Source organism: Cataglyphis hispanica, chromosome 10 (genome assembly GCF_021464435.1).
Source record: "Cataglyphis hispanica isolate Lineage 1 chromosome 10, ULB_Chis1_1.0, whole genome shotgun sequence".
NCBI lineage: Eukaryota > Metazoa > Arthropoda > Insecta > Hymenoptera > Formicidae > Cataglyphis > Cataglyphis hispanica.
The window spans coordinates 1,737,842-1,761,369 of NC_065963.1; the positions used below are offsets into that span (position 1 = coordinate 1,737,842).

General features: G+C 36.0%; 1 protein-coding gene across 1 annotated transcript; it reads left to right on the forward strand.

Moving 5' to 3' along the window:
• The first annotated feature begins 323 nt into the window (after positions 1-323).
• Positions 324-23,165, forward strand: LOC126852252 (G-protein coupled receptor Mth-like). The gene is made up of 5 exons (XM_050596853.1): positions 324-1,262; positions 2,841-2,919; positions 7,003-7,181; positions 7,318-7,483; positions 21,726-23,165. The coding sequence occupies exons 1-5, from the start codon at positions 356-358 to the stop codon at positions 22,039-22,041; spliced, it is 1,647 nt and encodes a 548-aa protein (XP_050452810.1). The 5' UTR covers positions 324-355; the 3' UTR covers positions 22,042-23,165.
• The last annotated feature ends 363 nt before the right edge of the window (positions 23,166-23,528 follow it).

A 23,528-nucleotide genomic window follows, 5' to 3' on the forward strand; every position in this document is an offset into this window, starting at 1 on the left:
AAATTAAATAGTCTCGTTATACTGCATCATTTAAACCATAAGCTCTAAAACAAATTAAGGGAATTCAAAGAATTAATTTTTCATCAAACTGATATTGATATTGTTCTCGGTTAATCAATAATTTGTCTTATAAGATGCTTATTAATTGGTATCGTTCTTATGCAAATACATATCCCGTAAGTTTTTATAAAAATAACTTAATTTTTTGCTAGGACAAGAGTATTCTTATCTTGTCAAAACGTCATAGTATCCGGTGATATCACTCGCGTTTTAACTTCCGTATTAAAGCGTATCGCTGCTGAACATTTAACAATAAGCTTTTTCTCAGTAAATTTGAGGCGTTAAAAAGTCAACGATGTGTGGAAAAAATCTTACGTTTTGCCATGGTGCGCTTCTACTCGTTATTTCATCTTTAACATTTCAGCTAATTTGTATGAGTCACGATAACGAAGACAATAATTTTACGGTGCGATATGAGTTTGACGAGGATATCAAGAGAAACTGTGATAAAAAGACCGAATTAGTGCAATACAATCTACATAAAAATTTTACAAATGATAACAAAAATAAATACAATAATGGAAATAACGATAAAAATCACATTGTTTCAAATGAGATGTACAACAATATTACTTGTATTAAGCTCTGTTATCCTTTTGGTGATCGTTTGGTTAACAAGAATTGCATTGCTGAAAAAAATGAATATGTTCTCCCAAATGTATATGGATATTTGAATAATTCGATGCAGAACGAAAATAAGAAAGTAAATGAACTTTTTCCATTGATTGTTCAAAATCCGTGTCAAGAAACTATACATTTCCAGCTTTATCCGGACTACTTTTTCAAATACTACAAGTACATATTTTTTGCAAACGGATCTTTGTATCTTCCTTATTTTGACATATTCGTCGAATCAACATCTTATTGTTTGGCGGTCGTGGATCATAATCAGTTTGATGCGATTATCTGCTTGGAAGCTGTGAACGAAACCATAAATAAAGAAATGGATAAGATTATAAACGATCTTTATAATGAGATTTTGTCAAAAGAATTTATCATTACATTTTTTAGTTGTCGTATAATGTCTATGCTATGTTTACTCTCAATATTTTTGGTATACTCTATATTGCCAGAGCTTCATAGCATACATAGTTTCATGTTGCGCAGATATAGCAGTTTATCGTTTATCGCATACACTGTCGAAATTATTGATTATCTATTCAACATGAAAGATCTGGCTTATTCCATGTGTGTTATAAGCGGTACAGTATAGTCACATAATATATATTATACTTAATGGTGTACATACTTGTTAATTATGTTTTTGATTAAACTCAGTTTAGTAAAACTTTAAAAAGGCAAGGATTAATATTAATATTAAATAAAATTAAAATTTTGTGTGTATTTTACAATCAATTTTGAGTTTCTTATAATAAATATTTTTGAAGTAATGCTATTAAAATTTTGCAGAAATATATCTCTCTTAAATCGTATCATAATTTAATTTAACATTAGAACGTATTTATTACTTATATTGTTTCCTATTATAATTTCTTAATGTAAAGAAGTCGAAATAAAACTTTTTTTATATAGTATATAATACAATATAGTATAATATAAATCATAATTAGCATCGAATTTTTTATATAAAAATTCATTATTGAAGAAAAACGATTAATAATTAAGAATTGAATTATTTATAATATCCAACATATTTATACTACAATTTTTTGTGTCAATTTAACATAATATAGTTATGTTAAATGATTAATACTATGCTAATATTTCAATATGAATACAAACTTCATAATAATTTGTAATAACTTTTGTATGAAATCAACATATTTTTAATAACAAAAAATTAGAAACAAGATTATTGGCAGTCTTCAATGATTCTCACTTTTATTACAGAGTAAAATCAATATTTTTTTTATAAATTTTAACATATAATATCTTGTCATTAATATGGAAAATAAATCTATTGTGTAAAATTAAAAATATGTGCACATTGCATTAATTGTATACTTTTTTCAGTTTAAAAGTATAAATAATTCAAAATTTGAGTTCAATTAATACAACAGCAATATTTAATTAATATATGAATGTGTTAAATATTTAACACAGAAATTTTAATTAATATATTTTTTTTAACAAGAAAATAAATTTTCCATCTGTATATTGATACAATTTATATAATTAATACAATTACTTTGGAAATTTATATATTTATAAAAAATTTATGGAAAAAAATATAAATTATAGGAAATAAATATTAATTTTTAAAATAAAATGTTACTTAAAAATTATAATTTAAATCACAATAAATAATAATATTTTCTCAAAATTGAAGATTGTAAATTTGAGATGTTTATGTGATAAAAAAATTATCTTATATGTAGAAAATAAAATAGAAAATAAAAAGAAAATATCAATCTTATGATATAAAATACATAAAATTGTTTAAAATATATAAAATATATAAAATATGCAAAAAATATTCAAATATGCACGAATGTAGGAGAAATCCTGCAGATTTATAATTTATAATTCTTGCACAATTAAATGTATATTTTTAAGATGCTTCTCCAATAAAACAAATTTCTAATTTGATTTTATTTCCCAATCTGCTTTCTAAAACAATATGCAGCTACATAAAAATCCGATATCAAATCATAATACATTATTTAATTTAATGTTAGCATGTATGATTACTTATATTGCTTTCTAATATAAGTTAGAATTCAAATTGAAATAAAACTCTTTTTATAGTATAATGTAGTATTTTACAGAGATATAAAGTATTTGTTAATTAACATCAGTTTTTTATTTCATTATTACAGCTTTAGTCAACTATTACTGCTTTTTGACAAGCTCTTTTTGGTTAAGTGTAATGAGTTTCGACATGTGGTGGACATTTAGGTAAAAAAGTGTCATGTATATTTTTCTATACTATTCTCTATTATTTATACAGAGTGTTCGACATGTAAGTGACCAAACAAAAAGTGGAGGTAGATTGGGCCAAACTGAGTCGGAAAGTCCTGTATCATCTTGCAAATTTTTCAATAATTATTGCGTTATTAATTAAAATATGTGAGCTAATGAGCGCGTTGGAAAACATCATCTAAGCGAGAGGTGCATGGAGTCACGCAGCCATCTCTCGCTTAGATGATGCTTCCGTTGCTAAATGACATACACAAATAATCTATCGTACATGCTTGCCGATACCGACCTATCGCTTTCCAATGCGCTCATTAGCTCACATATTTTAATTACTAACTAATTTTAATAATACTATTGCAAATTACAAAATCATACAGGATTTTCGACTCAGTTTGGCCCAATCTACCTCCACATTTCGTTTGGTCATTATGTCGGACACTTTATATATATTATGCTTTATCTATAAAATGCTTTTATTTTTATGATCGTGATATTATATAAGAGACGCGACATGATAAAATATTCATCTGTAATACATGTATAAATATAGCAATCAGATTATATTTACAATAATACATAAAGATAAAAACAAATATTATCAATAATATTTTACATTGATCGGAATGAATATATTATCGTATCGTCATGTTGATTGAAAGTATAAAAACAACTACTTGTCTTGAAAAATGATAATTTCAGTGTTGTGATAGGCTACGTTTTTTTAATTTAAAATGTATAAAGTAACTCGAAGGAATAAGCTACATCTAATTTTGAAAGGAAATATCTTTCTAATTTTGAGAGGAGAAGATGGTATATACAGGGTGTCCGGCGTCAATCGCATCACCCGTCATGTGCAGATAGAGCACGCAAAACTGAGGAGAAAAGTCCTGTACCATTTTTTTCTATAAAACTCAATAAAAGAGTTATTATTGAGTGAAGTCTGGCCTATCATCGCCGATCTTCAGCCGGACACACGTCCGTAAGCCGTCATACATTTGAGCGTTCACGCACACTACCAGACGCGCGGCTCACTGATTGTGCGGCCAGCTAAAGATCGACGATGATAGGCCAGACTTCAATAATAACTCTTTTATTAAGCATTATAAAAAAAAGTGATACAGGACTTTTCTCCTCAGTTTTACCTGCACACGACGAGTGATGCGATTGACATCGGACACCCTGTATATATACCAATTTGTTTTTAAACTATAACTCAGTAGAAAATGATTATTTGAATAATTTAAATATACCGTTATAAACTTTATTCTGTCCGTGACAAGATTTTGTTTTGTGTTTATTTGAAAAGAAATAAAATTCCACAATTATGACCAAAAAAAATCTTATTTAAAACACTTTAAAAATATTAATCATAAGAAATGTGTGAGTAATATGGCACCCGGGGAACGTATTAAATATATGTATAAAAACAAAAAAGATTGTAACAAAAACAACATTTAACAACAAAAATTGTTTTCTGCACTAGCACATCATTATATGCCCATATATTACAGCTTAAGCATCCTATCCAAATCTTGCTTCTTCGGGCGTTAAAGAATTGCTTTTCAATAATTTTCAATAATTAATAAGCCATTCGTCTAACATTCATACGTTTTGCCATGGTAACTGTGTTCCATGAACAACAATTCAATTAATTTTTTTTCTAACAATAGTGGTAACACAGGCTTTCTACCCAATGATTTTTGTACAACTACATTTGATGGCAGAAGATCAAGCTTTTTTAATGTTATTTGTGGGACAGAAAATGTCTTTCAACTGCCTTTTTAAACGCTATAGTCTTATTGCGTAACGCTTCCATAGCCTTTTTCATTTGCTCTCTATTCCATGATTTTCATTTTCTTTGTGGCTTTGATGAAATATTCGTTCAAGGCATCTTTAAAATAGAAAAAGTTATTAACACAAAATTGAAATCTAAAACAACTTTTTAAAAATAAAAAGAACTACAATTCCTGCATTTAATATGAAGGGTTCCCCAAGGACCATAATACTTGCAGTCACAGGGAGCCATTTTAAATACATTAGCATATTTTTAACAATCATCGAAAAAAAAGACAAAAGTGAAAAAATATTTATCTTTAGAATGTCGAAGTACTTGTTACTGCTTTCACTATCATAAGAGATTCACTTTTAACTCAGTAAAAAAAAAAAAAGAAGGAAAACAGAAATTACCGGTTAACGAAAAAATTTCGTTTTTTATGAACACTTAAAGATGTTATAACATAAGTTAACAGTGTACAGTAGCGTTTATCTATTACATAAAATGTTCCGACACTTACAATATATGAAAAACGAGGGGGAAGGGGCGGCCAATTTATTTGTAGAGGTCCATATTATCTTTTTCTCTAATTATAAAATAGAATAAAACACAAATTGATATTATTGTATTATTAAATTTATATTTGATTATTAGAGTTTAATTTGATTGTAAGAGTTTAGTAATTCTCTTTTTTTATATGTATATATTATTTTAATAGTAACAAAAAAAAAATTTTTTTATAAAGATATATCTCACCCAGTTGTTGGATAAGATGCAACCACTGTATAATTTTGAAATTTTTCAATAAAAAGTAATACTAATCTATTTTGATTGCGTTTAATGTAAGTGATAAAACGGCAAAATTATTCTTTTTTATACTATACAGGGTGTTCCAAAATTAAATGTCAAAATTAGAGAATTGCAAATATATATACGACAATGCGAAATTTTGTCTCCAATCTAATTTTACTTTAGAATTTTAACTCACCCTCTTTTCTTAATTCTACGCTCTATCATTTTTATTTCATGGTACTTCTCAATAAACTTAATAATTTTGGTATTGTTTTAGATTTTTTGAAGAAAACCTTTTGTTTTATATTTGTAATTTTCTTCAAAACAAAGCAAAAAACGAATAAGTCTCTAAAGAATCTTTTTTATCTTAATTTATCGATCCCCAACACAAACCCAAAATTTTGATATTTAATTTCAAGATATTCTGTATATTTGAATATCGAAGTACGTTAAAAAATGTCTCACGTAATAATCATAACTATATAAAATTGTATAATACTAACTTTTTATATTTGTAGTGATTAGATTTCATCAGAAAATAATTTGACTCAATAGCTACATGCCGGAATAAAATTCTAAAACTTTCTAGATCTGTCTTTTTTCCCCATAAAAATGCAATATCTTACCCCACATAATAGGTAAACATTAAATGTAAAATAAAAAAAATTACACTTTTTTAACAAATAGATTTCATGATTCACTAAGAATGATTCAAATAAATTCATTAAAACACTTAAAAACATAAATCTTACATAGCAATAATTTTATACTTTAAAATATTAAAGCCATATTTTTCTTAAAATTTTGATTAATTTAAAAATATAGTATAAAAAAACGACTGCATATTGTTTGCACCAAATGCGATCAACTGTGTAGATTTATGATTGAATACCTCTATCTCAAAAAAACTTAAAACTTACGAAGCGGTGGCATCTTACATGACATACATATTCCTCCCATTTATCCTACATTTTTTCTTATTGAAGATTGGACAGGAAGCACAAGCGCGCGCGCACACACACACACACACATACATACACACACACTTGCAAGGAGGGCCTCCGACCCTCTTCCCGCACCTATCTCACCGGTAGGCAGGGTGGACCTCGTTTTACAACTTACAAAGTACATGCTACAGTGTCCGATTGGACCCGTGTCCGATTAGGCCTATGTCCAATTGCAACCATATGTGTCCGATCGAGCCGATGTCCCATCGGGCCTGTATCCGATCGGGCCGGTGTCCGAACGAGCCTGTGTCTGATCGAGTCTTGTGTCCGATCGGGTCTGTGTCCGATCGGGAAATTTTGTCGTGTCTGATCGGTAATGTGCGCAATCGAGACTCACTCAATATAAATCGTTATTTTTCAGTAACATAGAACAGACACAAACTTTCAAGAATCTTGATCAAAAGCACATTCATTTGAATGTACATTTGCATCGCAACTTATTTTATTTGTTACGGGCTAAATATGAAATATAAAATAAATGCTTTGCAGAGATCTTTTCTCGTTCCAAAGGAATGTGAAACAAGAGAGAAAAAAGTTCATATATTCCACCATTGCTTGGGGAGGTCCCTTTATTCTTACTATCATCTGTATTATCATGGAATTTATTCCCAGCGTGCCAAAAAAATTTATCCGACCAGAATTTGGAGTTGACAGTTGTTGGTTTCATGGTGAGTATATATCACTGTTAATATAATTCTATTAGCAAAACATTTAATTATGACTAAGCTATCTGAGAATTCATACCAAAAGTATGTTTGCATACTCGCATATGAAATAATTTGAAAAGTTTATTTTTTATTTAAGAGGATGCAGCGTCTCAGTTATATTATTACGGCCCCAAAAGTATCTGTATCATTAGTAGCATTTGCTTATCCATTTATACAATATTAAAGATAATGCGATATGAGAAAGACACAACACGTCATTTAAAAGATTTAGAAAGCCAATCCTATAATGACAATAAGCGATGGTTTGTATCGACAAACGTTTTTATATCAGTAGTATAGGGGCCACTATAGCGAGACAGGAATGTCCCCCTTTTCCCCCTTGGCGCCAGCCCCCGCTGTGATCCCTTCCCCCTGTCCCCTGGGCAGGTACCTGAGAAAAAGAGTGGGGACTCGTGGACGTCCACGAGGCGATTTTTAATTTTAAAATTTTTTAAGAGTGGGGGAGTCGTAGACGTGCACGAGGCAGTTTTTTATTTTTATTTTTCCTGGGCTGGAAATACTCGGGCTGGAACCTGGGTCTTCTGCTTTTCTGGTCGGGGTCCTAGTGCGGTGGGCTAACTGAAATCTTACAAGAGTGAGAGTTAGATGTGGCATTTAAGCGAAGAGTAGCTCTCTCCGGCCCGGGGACCGAGCGCTCCGATTGGTTTGTCCTATAGTGGCCGGCTGTTTGATTGGTTCCGACGAGCTGGAAAAACGAGAGAGAAAATAGAGTGAGAGAGAGAAAGTGGACAAGATGTCCGAGGTGTCAGAAGCCGGTAAAATATCGGCCGCCGAAGACAGCAGAGATGTCCCATTGCATTCCCCTCCTCCTCCTCCTCCTTCTCCCCAGCCCTGTGGAAAATCGAAAAATATCGCATGACATACGGTATCTCTCGCCTTCGAGCGTCCTTACGGAAAAACTTCGAACTGCAGCGAGCGCGTCGCCCGCGTCTCTCCTTCTTGCTGAAAAAGAAAAATCACCTAGTGCGGAATTATCAGTTATCAAGATATACAAACGTAATACGAAGCGTTCATGATCGGACATGATTGTCCACGCCGGTCGAGTCATGCAACGCAGGTAGACGCGATGTCGTCATCGGAGGCGATACGCTATCGGAGATTGAAAGAGCTATGGCGCCGCAGAGTCTAGGAAGGAAAGAAGGAAGGAGAGAAAAGGAAAAAATTGAACGTTTTCAGGTAATATTTAAAATTAATATTTTAACATTTACATTAAATTTAACAGTTTTATTTACGCTACAGAAATGTTTTGTACAATTTTCTTACATTTAAATATAATATTTATAACATTTACAAAAAGATGTTAACTCTTAATGGATGGAAAATATGGGAATTCGTTGTTTTTCAATTATTTAGCTGCATATTTTCCCACTCTTTTCCTTATATTTCAGTATATAAGTAAGGCGAGAAAACGCGGAACTTTATTCATTTGAGTTTGCTCGAAATCTTCATTTCGGCTTCGGTACAAGTATTCGTCGTTGTTGTGACCAGTGTTCAACTAGTTCTCGGTAAAAAGTGATAAAAATGGCCGCCGCAAAAAAGTATCCAGTGAACGGAAAAGCTAACCGATTTTGTTAAATCTACTCACGTTTGTGATATTAACAAATCGGGCCTCAAGACCGACTTCGATAGAAGAAACGATCAGCGATATTTATTATTATCGACGACGTACGGGCTTAACGCATCGTATACTAAGAAGATTCACGTGGGATTGCAGGCGACGAGTGAAAATTGCTTTGTACCGATTGTAAAATTAACAGGCAATTATGCAGATGGAATATGTCTCGACACCGACACCTGGCAGCAATTTCAAATCAGCATGGAGCAGATGAAGCAGTATTTGTGCGAGAATCAAAAATCCAAACCAAGTCCGATTATTATCAACAATATTTCCATCGGCTTCACAACCGCTTACGGAACAAGGGCAGTGATAGTGAGTTATAAGGAAAATGCGGGACAACCGGCGAATAATAACGAGACGGAGGAGCAGCCCCGTTGAAGAAGCAAAAACGTACAGCGTCGCCATTGTGATGCAGAAAACTACTTTTGTCGGCCTGGAAGATATCGCAAGATGTGTGGACGCTCATTTGGCACGGTTAATTCCCATTACCGACACCGTCAACGCGTGCTCCAAATACCTGATTAACGAAATAGAATTAAAACTTCCCTCGTCTTACGTAGATTGTGAAATTATAAAACTTACAGTTAGAGGTAATTTTGAAGAAATCGAGCGCGATGTACGAACACAAATAAATAATTTACCATTTTTAGACGTATATTTTAATATTGTATTCGAAGAATTGCTTTCGCTAGGTTTTAATGAAATTGTACGTATAATTTTACTAAAGCGCAATTGTTAGTTTTATAAAAAGAAAAATTTTATTTTCAATAAATAGAATGTTTTAACCTTAAAAACTTAAATATATTTTCTTTTACCCTACTTCTTTCCTATTAATCACCTCTCCCTCTTCCTCCCTCTTCTTTACTATTAACATAAAAATTTTATCGCCTAGTAATATTGCGCGATAGCCGCGCGTTAGACGAACATCTTATTTTTAGCATAAGCATGCATAGAGCACCGCGTACAAGCTCGTAAGCAGCGGTGCTCAAAAACGCTGACGCGAGCTCACCTCCGCGAATACGCTTACTCGCGTCGATTCCGCGGCTGCTTATCAGCTAATTGGCCGCGGTACTTTTCGCTCGTTCGCCGACCGGAAACGCTAGCGCGAGCATGCGGCCGCCGCGGTGGGCCCCCGGAGCGCGGATAAGCTTATTATTCCTCGCATACACGAGCAATATTAAAGCAATATTCGAATGTACATATTTTTACGTAACATTAAGTATCATCGGCTACTTGAAAAAATCAAACAATTTAAGTATAAATCTCACATTTATTTTTATAATTATTTTACATATAATTAAAATATGACACTACTGTATTTTTTATAACATTACAATTTGAATTACATTCTTAAACGTAACAGCGCATAGTATACAATGTTTCATTTGTTTCTTTTTGCAAAGAAAAATTTTACGAAATAACTGTACAATTAAACGATCGTTATGTTCGCAATCTTCGGTAAAAAGACTAAGAAATCGATTAAGATCATAACCATTGCACATATAATATAAAAATACGCAACTATAGTGTCCGCATGTTTGCGAAAAAATTCCTTGCAATTGTCGAGTATTCCAGTGATGAATAATGGAGTTTCGGCGGAGACGAAGGAGAAATCCAGGGTGCAAGGGGGTATTCCGTAGCTGTCAAAGTAGGTGGCTGTGCCATGCTCATCGAGGAAGAAGGCGACCCAATGTTCTCCAGGTCGATTGTGCTCGTCTGTATTAGCGACGATAGCTGTCGACCGTGTCCACACCCTCGGGACTCTGTCGGCTGGATAAACTCCCGCGTGTCTGGCATTGATGTGTCGTAATGCTTGTAAAATTTCGCGTGAGTTCATTTTTTGATTCGACGGCAAGCGTACGAGTGGTATTATATATTCGATAACTTCAGTATTTACCTCTTTCGGTTTCTCGTTTTGATCATCTTGTATCGTCGAGTCTTCAATGCCTGCTTGCACGGAGATCGTAGTTGTTTCGATTTTGTTCTTGTCCATCATCGACGATAATTCAAATTTTTCTTCTTCTTCTTCTTCCTTTTTTCTTCTTTAATCGGGCTCAAAAATTTTCTTTTTCTCTATTTCGCTATTTGACAGCGTTTTAATATTTTCATTTATGATATAAGAAATATCATCTGCATTACTGATTTCCTCGTTTTTGTCATAGGATGTTTCACATTTATCCGGAGTGTGGCAAGTTGGAGTACTATTGTTCCTAATGCCGCCGACAAAATTATTTTGCTCGAGTATCCAGCATTTTAATTTGTTCGCGTTGCGTAATGCACAATGAAAGATTCCGAATTTTCGAAATCCGTGATAACCACAATATCGTCCTCGTCCTTCTCTCGACGTTAGATTTTTAAATGCAGGGGAAATATCTTCCAAATTATATATCTCTCTGGAGAGTAAATTTCTCAAATAGATTGCTTTTCACATCCTCTGACATAAATATAGCGGGCATGTCTTGTTATTTCGCGTAGATGCGTTGTAAAATATTTCGGATTAGCTTCGCCGTCGAACCATTCAATACCATGATAATTTCGCGTGAGCCAATTATTTTGTCGTCTTACATTTTCCGGTAATTCGCCAAACGAATGCGGTGGCATCATAATCCAATGTCCGACAATTGGCGCGTCAACGGCGACAACGGCAACTTCTTTAGGGATAAATTTCTCGCGAGCATCACGGAAACCCTGTATGTCGACGATTATATCCATAATGCGAAAACCTGTGTGCTCTGGAGTTAGTTTTAAACTCTTCGCGAAGCGTCGATACTCGTGTCTCGAATGAAACTGAAATCTTTTTACCGTACTGCATGTTTTTGATACGTAGCACGTTGATGTTTGCGATTTTGATCGTTTGTGGTGGAGGGGAAAATTGGGAGAAAATTTTTGAGTATTACGTTATAGAGAACGACGGAAATCTAACCGGCAAAATCGACAATGACTTGCCGGGATGAGTCAATTTCTATGACATTATCAAACTCTGCGTAAATAATACAGTTAACGGTCTCGGTGAGCGCCTTCTCAAATCGTACTTCTAATCGTAAACTACCATGTTTCACAAGATTCCAATGTCCTGCATAATTAGCCGATAAGTCGGGCGTAAGATCAAAAGCGAATAGCGTATAGCCCTTTGAATAATCATCTCTGCTTATAGAATTTCCTTCATTCAAAAAATGAATACCTGTTCCCGTGAAGAGCGTTTGATAAGCCTCGACGTAAAGCGATTCTTCTGTCGAGAAAGAGGGTTGTAACGGTCTACTGGGAATTTGCATGCCGTCGACGTACAGCGAGAAGAAATTTATGCCGTAATTTTTGAAATTAAACGGATTTAATTTTCTATCGCCGTTAAATGCTTTATTATTGACAAAACCGACTATTATTCTTTTCGGAAGTTGACCAAGTATTACATTATCTAACGATTCGCCCACAACACCGCTATGGATCGTGAATGTTTTAACCTCGACCCTCGTGAGCGGATATTTGGCCGTAACTTTACTCAGCATTCTTGCATGTGCGAGCAATAATCCGGCGCTTATCTTCGCTCTTCTCACTAGCAGACTCGCATCCAGTATATGAATTTTCGACGACGCACCGTTACTATCCATAAGACAGAACGAATCTTTCGAACGAACGAGCCTCAAACGTACTTCTACACCGTTAATTAAAAATTTGTCCTGATTGAAAACATCACAATGGAGATGTCCTATAAGATCTAGAGCCCGTCCTCCTCGTATGTAATGAGCGCGTCTCACGAGAGCGGAATTTGCCGTTTTGATTCCACCGGTTCGTCCATTCGTCCGGGAGTATCCGCGTCCCATAGACATGAGGTTAGATGGGAAGTTTTTGCCGGTGAAGAATAATTTAACAACGCCTCGATGTAGGCGCGGTACGCGTAAGCGTTGTTTGGCGGCGATACGAGCTTTTGATTGAAATACACGTCGATCTGATTGAAGATGGAATGAAGTAAATGATTTACGGGGCCTACATTGTCCGTCGTTGCGCTGCCGCTTACTCCCGTAACGTGTCCTGTGGAATCGCCTGACGTTTCTACGCGTACGCGAAGACTCAGCATGGTGTGCGTGAGATCTAAATATTCTTCTCCGTGACCGGGAATGACGAATTCTATCGGCGAGTCGTCCGAGAGCGAAGTCACGGGTTTGTAATGAATCCATTGTGAACTCTCGATACTAGTTTGCGTGGGTGGTAAGGAGAAGAGGTCGAGTTCACTCTTTAAACACTCGCTCGAATGCGTATGAAGAAAGGACATGTCTTTTAATTAGCGTAAATTTTACTTTCTCGTCGCTGTAATTTCCGCTTTCAAAGATTATATTTATACGAGCGTTTAAGAAAATATGTCGGATACGGTGCGCTTTTTACCGATTTTTCGGCGTTTCGTGGATGTCTTAAGCCTTTTCACTGCTTTTTCCTCCCCTCCTCTTATTGCCCGATGACCGCGTATTGGTTTTTCTTTCCGCGAGTCTTGACCTTCGACGAATTTTTCTTATACGTCCCGCGACGTTTACGCGAACCCGCAGATTTAGCGATGCACGTATTGAGCCCGACGAAAGGAAACTGAGCTACATGCATTTTCGCATCCGTCTTATATCCCGAACCTTTCATTAGACTGCTTATTTTTTCTTTAGCTTTTCTCTTAAGATTGTCGCGCGATTCTTCGAATCGATGTTTGGCCGCTACCTTAAACGGCATATTATTTTCAACATCGTCGATTATATTAACGCCGGCGCGTAAAGCTTCTTTCCCCACAGCCCGTATGCCTCTACTAAAATAGGGTAGTACGCGTCTGAATAATCCTCCGAGAAAACTGCCGATGCCATGACCGCGTTGATAGGACGAACCAACGAAAACTCGCGGAATTCCGCCACCCCAACTACCACCATTTTGTAATTCATCGTGATACATCGAATAATAATCCATTAACGTTCGAAATTTTTTCTTCCGTTGTCGTGGATATAAATTTTTTTGTAATATTTACTCGATACGTCTAAAGTGCAATGTCACCGTTAACGTTCCAAATTCGAATGGTATACTCTGCCCCAGCTGATCTCTTATATCTATTTCTATTGTACGAAAGCACGTTTGACGCAGAGCTATGTATTGCGCGGGTGAGAAATGCTTTATCTGCGTGGATGCAAACGCGTAATCGTTTCGAGCATCGTGCGTGACTATTCGCAGAAGAGGAGATTGTACATCGCCTGTAATGTAAGGTTCGCAAATATCACAATAGACAAAGAGTTTGTCGGGAATACCGCGCAACAAACTAGCCGGTTCGTCAGCTATTATCATGCGACTGTGCGGGAGTACAAAAATAGCAAATTATAAACTTCATCGTAAACCCATTCGGGTAAAACGTCAGATAGAACGGAACTACTTTCTAGTTTAATGAGTTCATTCGTATTTTTGTTTACATCGATGCCGATTTCATTGTAAAACCATGTTGGAAATGTTGGTGGAATAGGATCGCTATCGAGCTGAATCAGATCTCTATGCTTAACATGCGTGTCAAAACCGAGTATTCGTTGAAGTTTGTCGGAGAAATTTACATAATGAGTTATAGTGCATTTCTCTTCTTCACAGGAAAGTTTCATAACAATTTTACCACCAATGACAGTCTCGAATCGCCAAACGATATGCGAAGCCACGGATTCGGCTGTATAATTCACAGCATCTATAATATCTCGCACGGTCGAGTAAATACCCGAAGGTACTTGCGCTTTCATAGCGTTAATTGTCTTATCGCGCTCTGTAATATCGATGAATCTCATTAATCCTTCTCCGGCTCGTATATGTAAAAAACTACACGGAAATTGAATCTCCGTGAGCGCTACTTCCCACCGACCGTGCAAATCTACACGCTGAGGTAATTCTGTGGTGAAACAAGTGGTTTTATTTTCCGGAAAGTAGCGCATGCTGCTATTGCTCGGAAGAACCATATAAAATTCATCCTCCCTCATTTTTATCTAAAATCTTTAAGCTCTCAGCGGGTATCCAAGAATCGAATTTTGAAGGATATCCTTGCCAGCTAACTAATAATTGTTTTTATTTCCACGACCCTTGCTTTTTATCACACGCTCGACGATAAATTCTCCCCCTGCAAGTCTTTAATAACCGGCGCTAATTCTTGTTCGTAAAAAAACCCGTCTATAACTTCACCCGCTAAATCGCTTAGTTCGTATACGAGCGGTTTTCTCCATTCGAGAACACGGTGAATTCGAAATATTTCTTCGCTCCACTTTGCCTCGTATCCTTTCTCAAAGGCTACCTTTGCTCTACTGACCCGTACAAAATCACCCGCGCTATATTTAGCCTTTTGTCTACGACCGCGATTCTTTTTCTGCTCGATGTCATTCCAACGACGAATCATATTTTCACGCGCTACACGTGCATTTTCTAGCGTAACGACTGCAGGCTGCATTTTGATGGTGGAGTGACACGTGTGATTGTAAGCGCGAACGATATCCTGCAAAACATCTATGTAACGCCTCGTATTTTTATGTGTAAAATAACGCCACATCCGTTCCTTGAGCGTTCTATTAAATCGTTCCACTATAGCTGCTTTGATATCGGGATTACGCGTTACGCGAAAACGAATATCTTTTTCTTTTAAGAAATTTTGTACATGACGAGCGATAAATTCTTTACCTTTGTCGGTTTGCAGGTATACGGGTAAACGGTCATTGTTTCTCGAGAATATGCGTTGAAAGGCTTTTACTACACAGCTACCTGTCTTATCACGTAAAGGTTCTACCCAAACAAATTTACTAAGGGCGTCGATAACCGTCAATAAATATGAATAGCCGTCATTGTAGCTTTTAAGATTACGTAGATCGATCAAATCAGCCTCCCATAAGTCATCGATGTTTGTCACATTATAATGTAAACGCGGAAATTTTCGGCGCACTGGACGATGCAGCGTGTACGCATCTTGCGATTTAAGCCAGTCGATGACTTCGTTACGTGTGAAATTCGGTTTAGCAGCTCGCGACAAATTGGCCGTCGCTGAATATCCAGCATAATGCGAGGGATTGTAATAGAATTTTTCGAGTTCCGTCATTCGAGTTTGCTCCAGTCGAGTAAACCTTTTCTCTTCTTTGTCGGCGACAGCTCTACGTAATCTGTTAATGTTTTGTCACCCTCGTCCTCGACGGCCGATATAAACGCCGTATCACCTTCGATTTCGCTAGATTCGTGCACCTTACGTCTACACGACTTTGAGCGCGCTAATGAAGTTTTCGGAGTGGAACTTCCACGCGGTAACGTGCTTTTAATACGATGAGATCGCGCGGCCGTATGTAATAAATCACGATTTCCAATGAGATTGGAAGGTGTGCCTATGTCATGTAATAAACGCGCAAATTGAATTCTTCCGGTTGCTTTTACTGTTTTCCTTTCGCGTATCGCATCATTTATAAGTTCGGTGATATTCGAATCCATTATGACGTCACCGTCTATAGTTACGAGTCCTCGCCTATCCCAGCTAATCTTCGATGGAGGAATATCGATCAAATATTTTAATAGGGCGCGCGCTTTATCGCGATAAGTTTTCGGTACGTTGCTGACTATTTCTTTAATCATTTCAGCCGATTGTACGCGCTTTTTCCGAAACTACTGCTACTACTACTACTATCGACGCCATCACCACGCACGCTATCGATTAAATTTGACGTTTCCATAAGCTCATTATCATCGGCGTCATCTAAATTCGTTTCTTCGTTCTGCTCGACGTTATCGTCCTCTTCGTTAGCCCTTGTATTATCGCGTAAACGTTTTTCTGCCTCGCGAACAAAGTGAAGATAACGTTGAAGTACTTCTTTATACAATTTCCATTTTTGTCCTCATCTATAGGAGTTGCGAGATTCAAAATACGCCACATCTCAGCGTCAAGTCGCGACAAAGGTGTTCCCGGTGTCCGTACCGTATTATTAATAACATTTTCCGTATTTGATATTTCCATATTTTTCTTCGTCGGATTGTCAGTTGGTATAACGGGTGACACTTCCGGTTGCATACGCTGCATTCTCTCGAGATTTTCGGTAGAAATCAAAACCATTTTTAGCTCTCTCCATTATTCAAAGTTCTATTGATAATTTGTATCTTTTTATTTTTTCCGGAAAAACACGATATAGACAGGAATTTTTCTCTTTAGTCACCGATAATCCTCGATAATACAGCTGTAAGTATAGGGCCGATAAGATATGGTAAAACCCACCTCGTTGTATCAACAATTTTCTTTTAGCCTTCCAATTACCCTCTTTTGCCGCTACACGCCGTAAAATCGTTTTATGTTTGCCTAAATGCTTCTTATCGCTACAACGAAGCGGCACGTTGCCTTTGAGTGTATTGAAAATGCATTCTTGAATACACTTTACGAGATTAATATCGGCCATACGTAAGAATGCTGTTCTTTGATTTTTTTCAAATGACACAAAGCTTTCAAAAGACATAAGTTTCTCTCACCGATAGAGCGTCTAGCATTCTTTATTGCTTTATCCGATGACGAAAACGTCGAATTTTTATTACTCGCGTCTTTTTTCACCATTACGCTGCAATTACACGACTGACAAGCTGCGAACGCGAATATTGTCCTTTATACACCTCCTCCACTTCTATTATTCGATCTACGCGGAATGTAAGCGTAATGCAGAGTATCGTTGGGAAAGATACACGTGCGAAAACGATATTCGTCTGGAGTCGATTGTTTCAAATCGAGCAATAAATACCCGTGAGGTCTCGATGTAGCGTCGTAGTACGCTTCTTCCATAAATTTTGGATCATCGGGATATACTTGACGCGCTAGATGACGAATTTGTGCACGATCGCGTGGATTTTTAAAACTACTATGTAATTCGCGTTCAGAGATATGTCGCGTTGTCCGCGTCCTTGATGAAAGAGATTTTGCGAGATGAGTATAACACTGAGATTCTTATGATGACTTCCTTTGGTAAATAGATCTACGATAGCGTCGCACGACGATGATTCTCTCATAAGATCGTCAATTATTATTAATTTTGGCGAGAGCGGATCGTTGGAATAATCTTCCGGACGCGGTAATCCTTCGCGAAATTCAATTATATTTTTCTTCGATTTTATCAAAACATTATTAACGTAATCCGTCTTTCGTGCTCTTTCCTCCTCCTTTTCCTCCTCCTCCTCTTCTTTTGACGCACTTGCGACGTACTGTAAACGCTGATACGCGTCTTGCCATTCTGCGTAATAAAATAAAATTCTCTCGAATCTAACATCGGACATGACGGATAAATATTGAAGAAACGTTTTTACGAAAATTGTTTTTCCACATCCCGTAGGACCGCAGACGATCGACGTCCACGGATGTTTCCACCGTACGTCCATTTTGCGAAATGAACGATTTGGCATTTGCGCGCGCTTTCATAAATATAAAAAAGTAGCCGATGATACTTAATGTTACGTAAAAAATATGTACATTCGAATATTGCTTTAATATTGCTCGTGTATGCGAGGAATAATAAGCTTATCCGCGCTCCGGGGGCCCCACCGCGGCGGCCGCATGCTCGCGCTAGCGTTTCCGGTCGGCGAACGAGCGAAAAGTACCGCGGCCAATTAGCTGATAAGCAGCCGCGGAATCGACGCGAGTAAGCGTATTCGCGGAGGTGAGCTCGCGTCAGCGTTTTTTGAGCACCGCTGCTTACGAGCTTTTACGCGGTGCTCTATGCATGCTTATGCTAAAAATAAGATGTTCGTCTAACGCTCGGCTATCGTGCAATATTACTATGCGATAAAATTTTTTATGTTAATAGTAAAGAAGTGAGAAAGAGGGGAGAGGTGATTGATAGGAAAGAAGTAGGGTAAAAGAAAATATATTTAAGTTTTTTAAGGTTAAAACATTCTATTTATTGAAAATAAAATTTTTCTTTTTTATAAAACTAACAATTGCGCTTTAGTAAAATTATACGTACAATTTCATTAAAACCTAGCGAAAGCAATTCTTCGAATACAATATTAAAATATACGTCTAAAAATGGTAAATTATTTATTTGTGTTCGTACATCGCGCTCGATTTCTTCAAAATTACCTCTAACTGTAAGTTTTATAATTTCACAATCTATGTAAGACGAGGGAAGTTTTAATTCTATTTCGTTAATCAGGTATTTGGAGCACGCGTTGACGGTGTCGGTAATGGGAATTAACCGTGCCAAATGAGCGTCCACACATCTTGCGATATCTTCCAGGCCGACAAAAGTAGTTTTCTGCATCACAATGGCGACGCTGTACGTTTTTTGCTTCTTCAACGGGGACTGCTCCTCCGTCTCGTTATTATTCGCCGGTTGTCCCGCATTTTCCTTATAACTCACTATCACTGCCCTTGTTCCGTAAGCGGTTGTGAAGCCGATGGAAATATTGTTGATAATAATCGGACTTGGTTTGGATTTTTGATTCTCGCACAAATACTGCTTCATCTGCTCCATGCTGATTTGAAATTGCTGCCAGGTGTCGGTGTCGAGACATATTCCATCTGCATAATTGCCTGTTAATTTTACAATCGGTACAAAGCAATTTTCACTCGTCGCCTGCAATCCCACGTGAATCTTCTTAGTATACGATGCGTTAAGCCCGTACGTCGTCGATAATAATAAATATCGCTGATCGTTTCTTCTATCGAAGTCGGTCTTAAGGCCCGATTTGTTAATATCACAAACGTGAGTAGATTTAACAAAATCGGTTAGCTTTTTCCGTTCACTGGATACTTTTTTTGCGGCGGCCATTTTTACACTTTTTACCGAGAACTAGTTGAACACTGGTCACAACAACGACGAATACTTGTACCGAAGCCGAAATGAAGATTTCGAGCAAACTCAAATGAATAAAGTTCCGCGTTTTCTCGCCTTACTTATATACTGAAATATAAGGAAAAGAGGGGGAAAAATATGCAGCTAAATAATTGAAAAACAACGAATTCCCATATTTTCCATCCATTAAGAGTTAACATCTTTTTGTAAATGTTATAAATATTATATTTAAATGTAAGAAAATTGTACAAAACATTTCTGTAGCGTAAATAAAAATGTTAAATTTAATGTAAATGTTAAAATATTAATTTTAAATATTACCTGAAAACGTTCAATTTTTTCCTTTTCTCTCCTTCCTTCTTTCCTTCCTAGACTCTGCGGCGCCATAGCTCTTTCAATCTCCGATAGCGTATCGCCTCCGATGACGACATCGCGTCTACCTGCGTTGCATGACTCGACCGGCGTGGACAATCATGTCCGATCATGAACGCTTCGTATTACGTTTGTATATCTTGATAACTGATAATTCCGCACTAGGTGATTTTTCTTTTTTCAGCAAGAAGGAGAGACGCGGGCGACGCGCTCGCTGCAGTTCGAAGTTTTTCCGTAAGGACGCTCGAAGGCGAGAGATACCGTATGTCATGCGATATTTTTCGATTTTCCATAGGGCTGGGGAGAAGGAGGAGGAGGAGGAGGGGAATGCAATGGGACATCTCCGCTGTCTTCGGCGCCCGATATTTTACCGGCTGCTGACACCTCGGACATCTTGTCGACTTTCTCTCTCTCACTCTATTTTCTCTCTCGTTTTTCCAGCTCGTCGGAACCAATCAAACAGCCGGCCACTATAGGAGAAACCAATCGGAGCGCTCGGTCCCCGGGCCGGAGAGAGCTACTCTTCGCTTAAATGCCACATCTAACTCTCACTCTTGTAAGATTTCAGTTAGCCCACCGCACTAGGACCCCGACCAGAAAAGCAGAAGACCCAGGTTCCAGCCCGAGTATTTCCAGCCCAGGAAAAAATAAAAAATAAAAAAACTGCCTCGTGCACGTCCACGACTCCCCCCACTCTTAAAAAATTTTTAAAATTAAAAAATCGCCATATGGACGTCCACGACTCCCCCCACTCTTAAAAAAATTTTAAAATTAAAAAATCGCCTTGTGGACGTCCACGAGTCCCCACTCTTTTTCTCAGGTACCTGCCCAGGGGGACAGGGGGAAGGGATCACAGCGGGGGCTGGCGCCAAGGGGAAAAGGGGGACATTCCTGTCTCGCTATAGTGGCCCCTATACTACTTATATCGATGCATGCTATCTTAATAATAAATATGTGCTTCTATAATATATCATTTGTCAGCGATATTGCTAAATTAATCGCTTTTCATTTCCGATTATAAAGAGAGATAATCATATTTTTTAGACTTTTTGTACTTGCGATAATGTGTTTTTATAATTACGATAAACCTTTTTGTATACACACATCGCTATTGTTCAATCGTGCGCATCATTTTCTTAATTTTTTTTTTAGGAAAATGTTACAATTTTTTCTATTTTTCTCTTTTTTTTAAATTTGTAATTAATCTTTACTTTATTTTTAATTACTTTATTTTATTTTAACTTATATACTTAATAATATTTATGATGTCGTTATTTAAATATACAGGGTGTCCGGCGGTAATTTTCAAGAAATTAATTTAAAAAGATCAATTCGCGTGAGTATAAGCGCGTGGCGAGAAAGAAGGCCCAAAGACAACTAAAAAATTTATGGTCGCTAGACGCGCGACAAAATTTTGGGAGGAGCACTCTACAAATGACAACGGCTACATACGAGCAATACATGATAACAATGGATTTTATTTATTAATTAATTTATATTAATTAATTTCTCGAAAATTATTGCAAAAATAGCAAAGTGGTACAGGATTTTTCTCTTCAGTTTTACCTGCTCTACCATTAAACGACAGGAGATGCGATTGACGCCGGACATCCTGTACATATATATATATATATATATATATATATATATATATATATATATAAAATAATAATTTTAAAAAATGTGTATAATAGATATATTCGATTATAGGTTCAATTTGTATTTGAAACTGTTTATCATGCTATTTATTATAATAGCCATAAATTGGATTATATCGACAATGTTGGAATTTTGGCTGGTTAATGATAATACAATACGATATATCATCCGTAGTATTATTTTGATGGACACTATGCAAGATATTTGTATCTTCATCATATTCGTGTGCAAGAAGACAATCATGCGATTATTATTAAAGCATTTCTATCAGAATCGCGGATTTGTTTTCAAAACTTCAACACAAAGCAGTTGCCATAGACTTCAACAACTTCAACTGCGCCACCATGTTAAGGATAAATTTCTGTAGAAAAATATTAATCTTTCTTTGTGTTGAGAAGAAAAAATTTTCTAAAAAAGACGTGGAAGAGCCCGTATTCTTAGACAGTACCAGACATTTATCAGTTAAAACTTCCTCCTTGCCATCCTTTTCTTATCAATATGATATGGAAAAAGTCTAGGGACCAGCACTATATCCACGTATGAAAGAATATTATCTACGAAAAAGCGAGTTATCACGCAAAGAGTTTGTCTAATGGGAGCAATCTTATATAATTAGTCCTTACTAAATTTATTCAACTTTCCAAGGTATTCAGCATATCTAATTTTGATGCATATAACGTAATGCATATGTATTATATTTTATATTTATTTATACAGGGTGTTCATAAACATATGAGACGCACTTCAAGAGCGAATAAGGAACAGAAACAACCAAAAATGTTCATATAAACACATATCATATTTCACATCGTTTCCAAGTTACAGCCATGTTTGTGATTCAGATGCCAAAAGGCAAAACAGTATCTGACCGAACGATTTGTTAACCAATAGATGGGACATGATGATCCAATTACTTAGCCTGCTCGCTCTCCGGATTAAAATCCGTTAGATTTTTATCTCTGGGGACATTTGAAATCAATTGTCTACTCAACCCCTGTTGCCAATATTCAATTTCTTTGTCAATGATTTCAACAAGCCTGAAACAGATCAAACAAATATCCGAAATTTTTGAAAAAATAAACTACGATATGATGATTACATGTTTGCATTCAAGTCGAAGGTCATTTAAAGCACTTTTTGTAAAAGTAGACATCTGAATCACAAATATGGCTATAACTCGGAAACAATGTAAAATATGACATATGTTTATATGAACTTTTTTAGTTGTTTTTGTGTTCCTTATTTGTTCCTGAAATGCGTTTTACATGTTTATCCTGTATTCTAATCATTTAAAAAATTATTTAAAAATGGATAATCGATTTCTTATTAATCGATTTCTTACCATTATTTATGCATTTAAACATTATATTAGAAAACTGATGAACTAATATATAATGATTTAATATATAATTTATTACATTATATTCCGTCCAGCGAGAGAACAACCACGATCTGTGCATGGGCGGACAAAGTGAAGAGTATAACGCACTACTTGGTACCATATTTATAAATACGACACGCTCGGGGGTTTTTTAAGCGCCGACTAGCACGAAATGGACGAGTTGTCCGATCCGTGGTTGTTCTCTCGCTAGGAGTATAAAAAAATAATTTTGCTTCCACGTGTATTAATCAAATAAATAATTTTTAAACAAATCTCGTTTATATTTGATCCACCTTAATAATTAAACTTAAATTTAACTAATTTTGCAAAATAAAATCCGTTGTCATAATTTCATTGTTAACAATAATACAAAATTAATAATATTTTATTAATAATATTAATAATATTATATTAATAAATTTAAGTAGGTATTACTTAGAAAAATAATTGAATATTTATCAAAGTTGCTCTAA

Bases quoted from the DNA above. Each gene is read 5' to 3' on its own strand.
- LOC126852252 (XM_050596853.1), top strand. From the start codon at position 356: ATGTGTGGAAAAAATCTTACGTTTTGCCATGGTGCGCTTCTACTCGTT. The intron at 7,182-7,317 runs GTGAGTATATAT...TTTTTATTTAAG, and splicing joins TGACAGTTGTTGGTTTCATG to AGGATGCAGCGTCTCAGTTA. The intron at 7,484-21,725 runs GTTTGTATCGAC...ATTCGATTATAG, and splicing joins TATAATGACAATAAGCGATG to GTTCAATTTGTATTTGAAAC.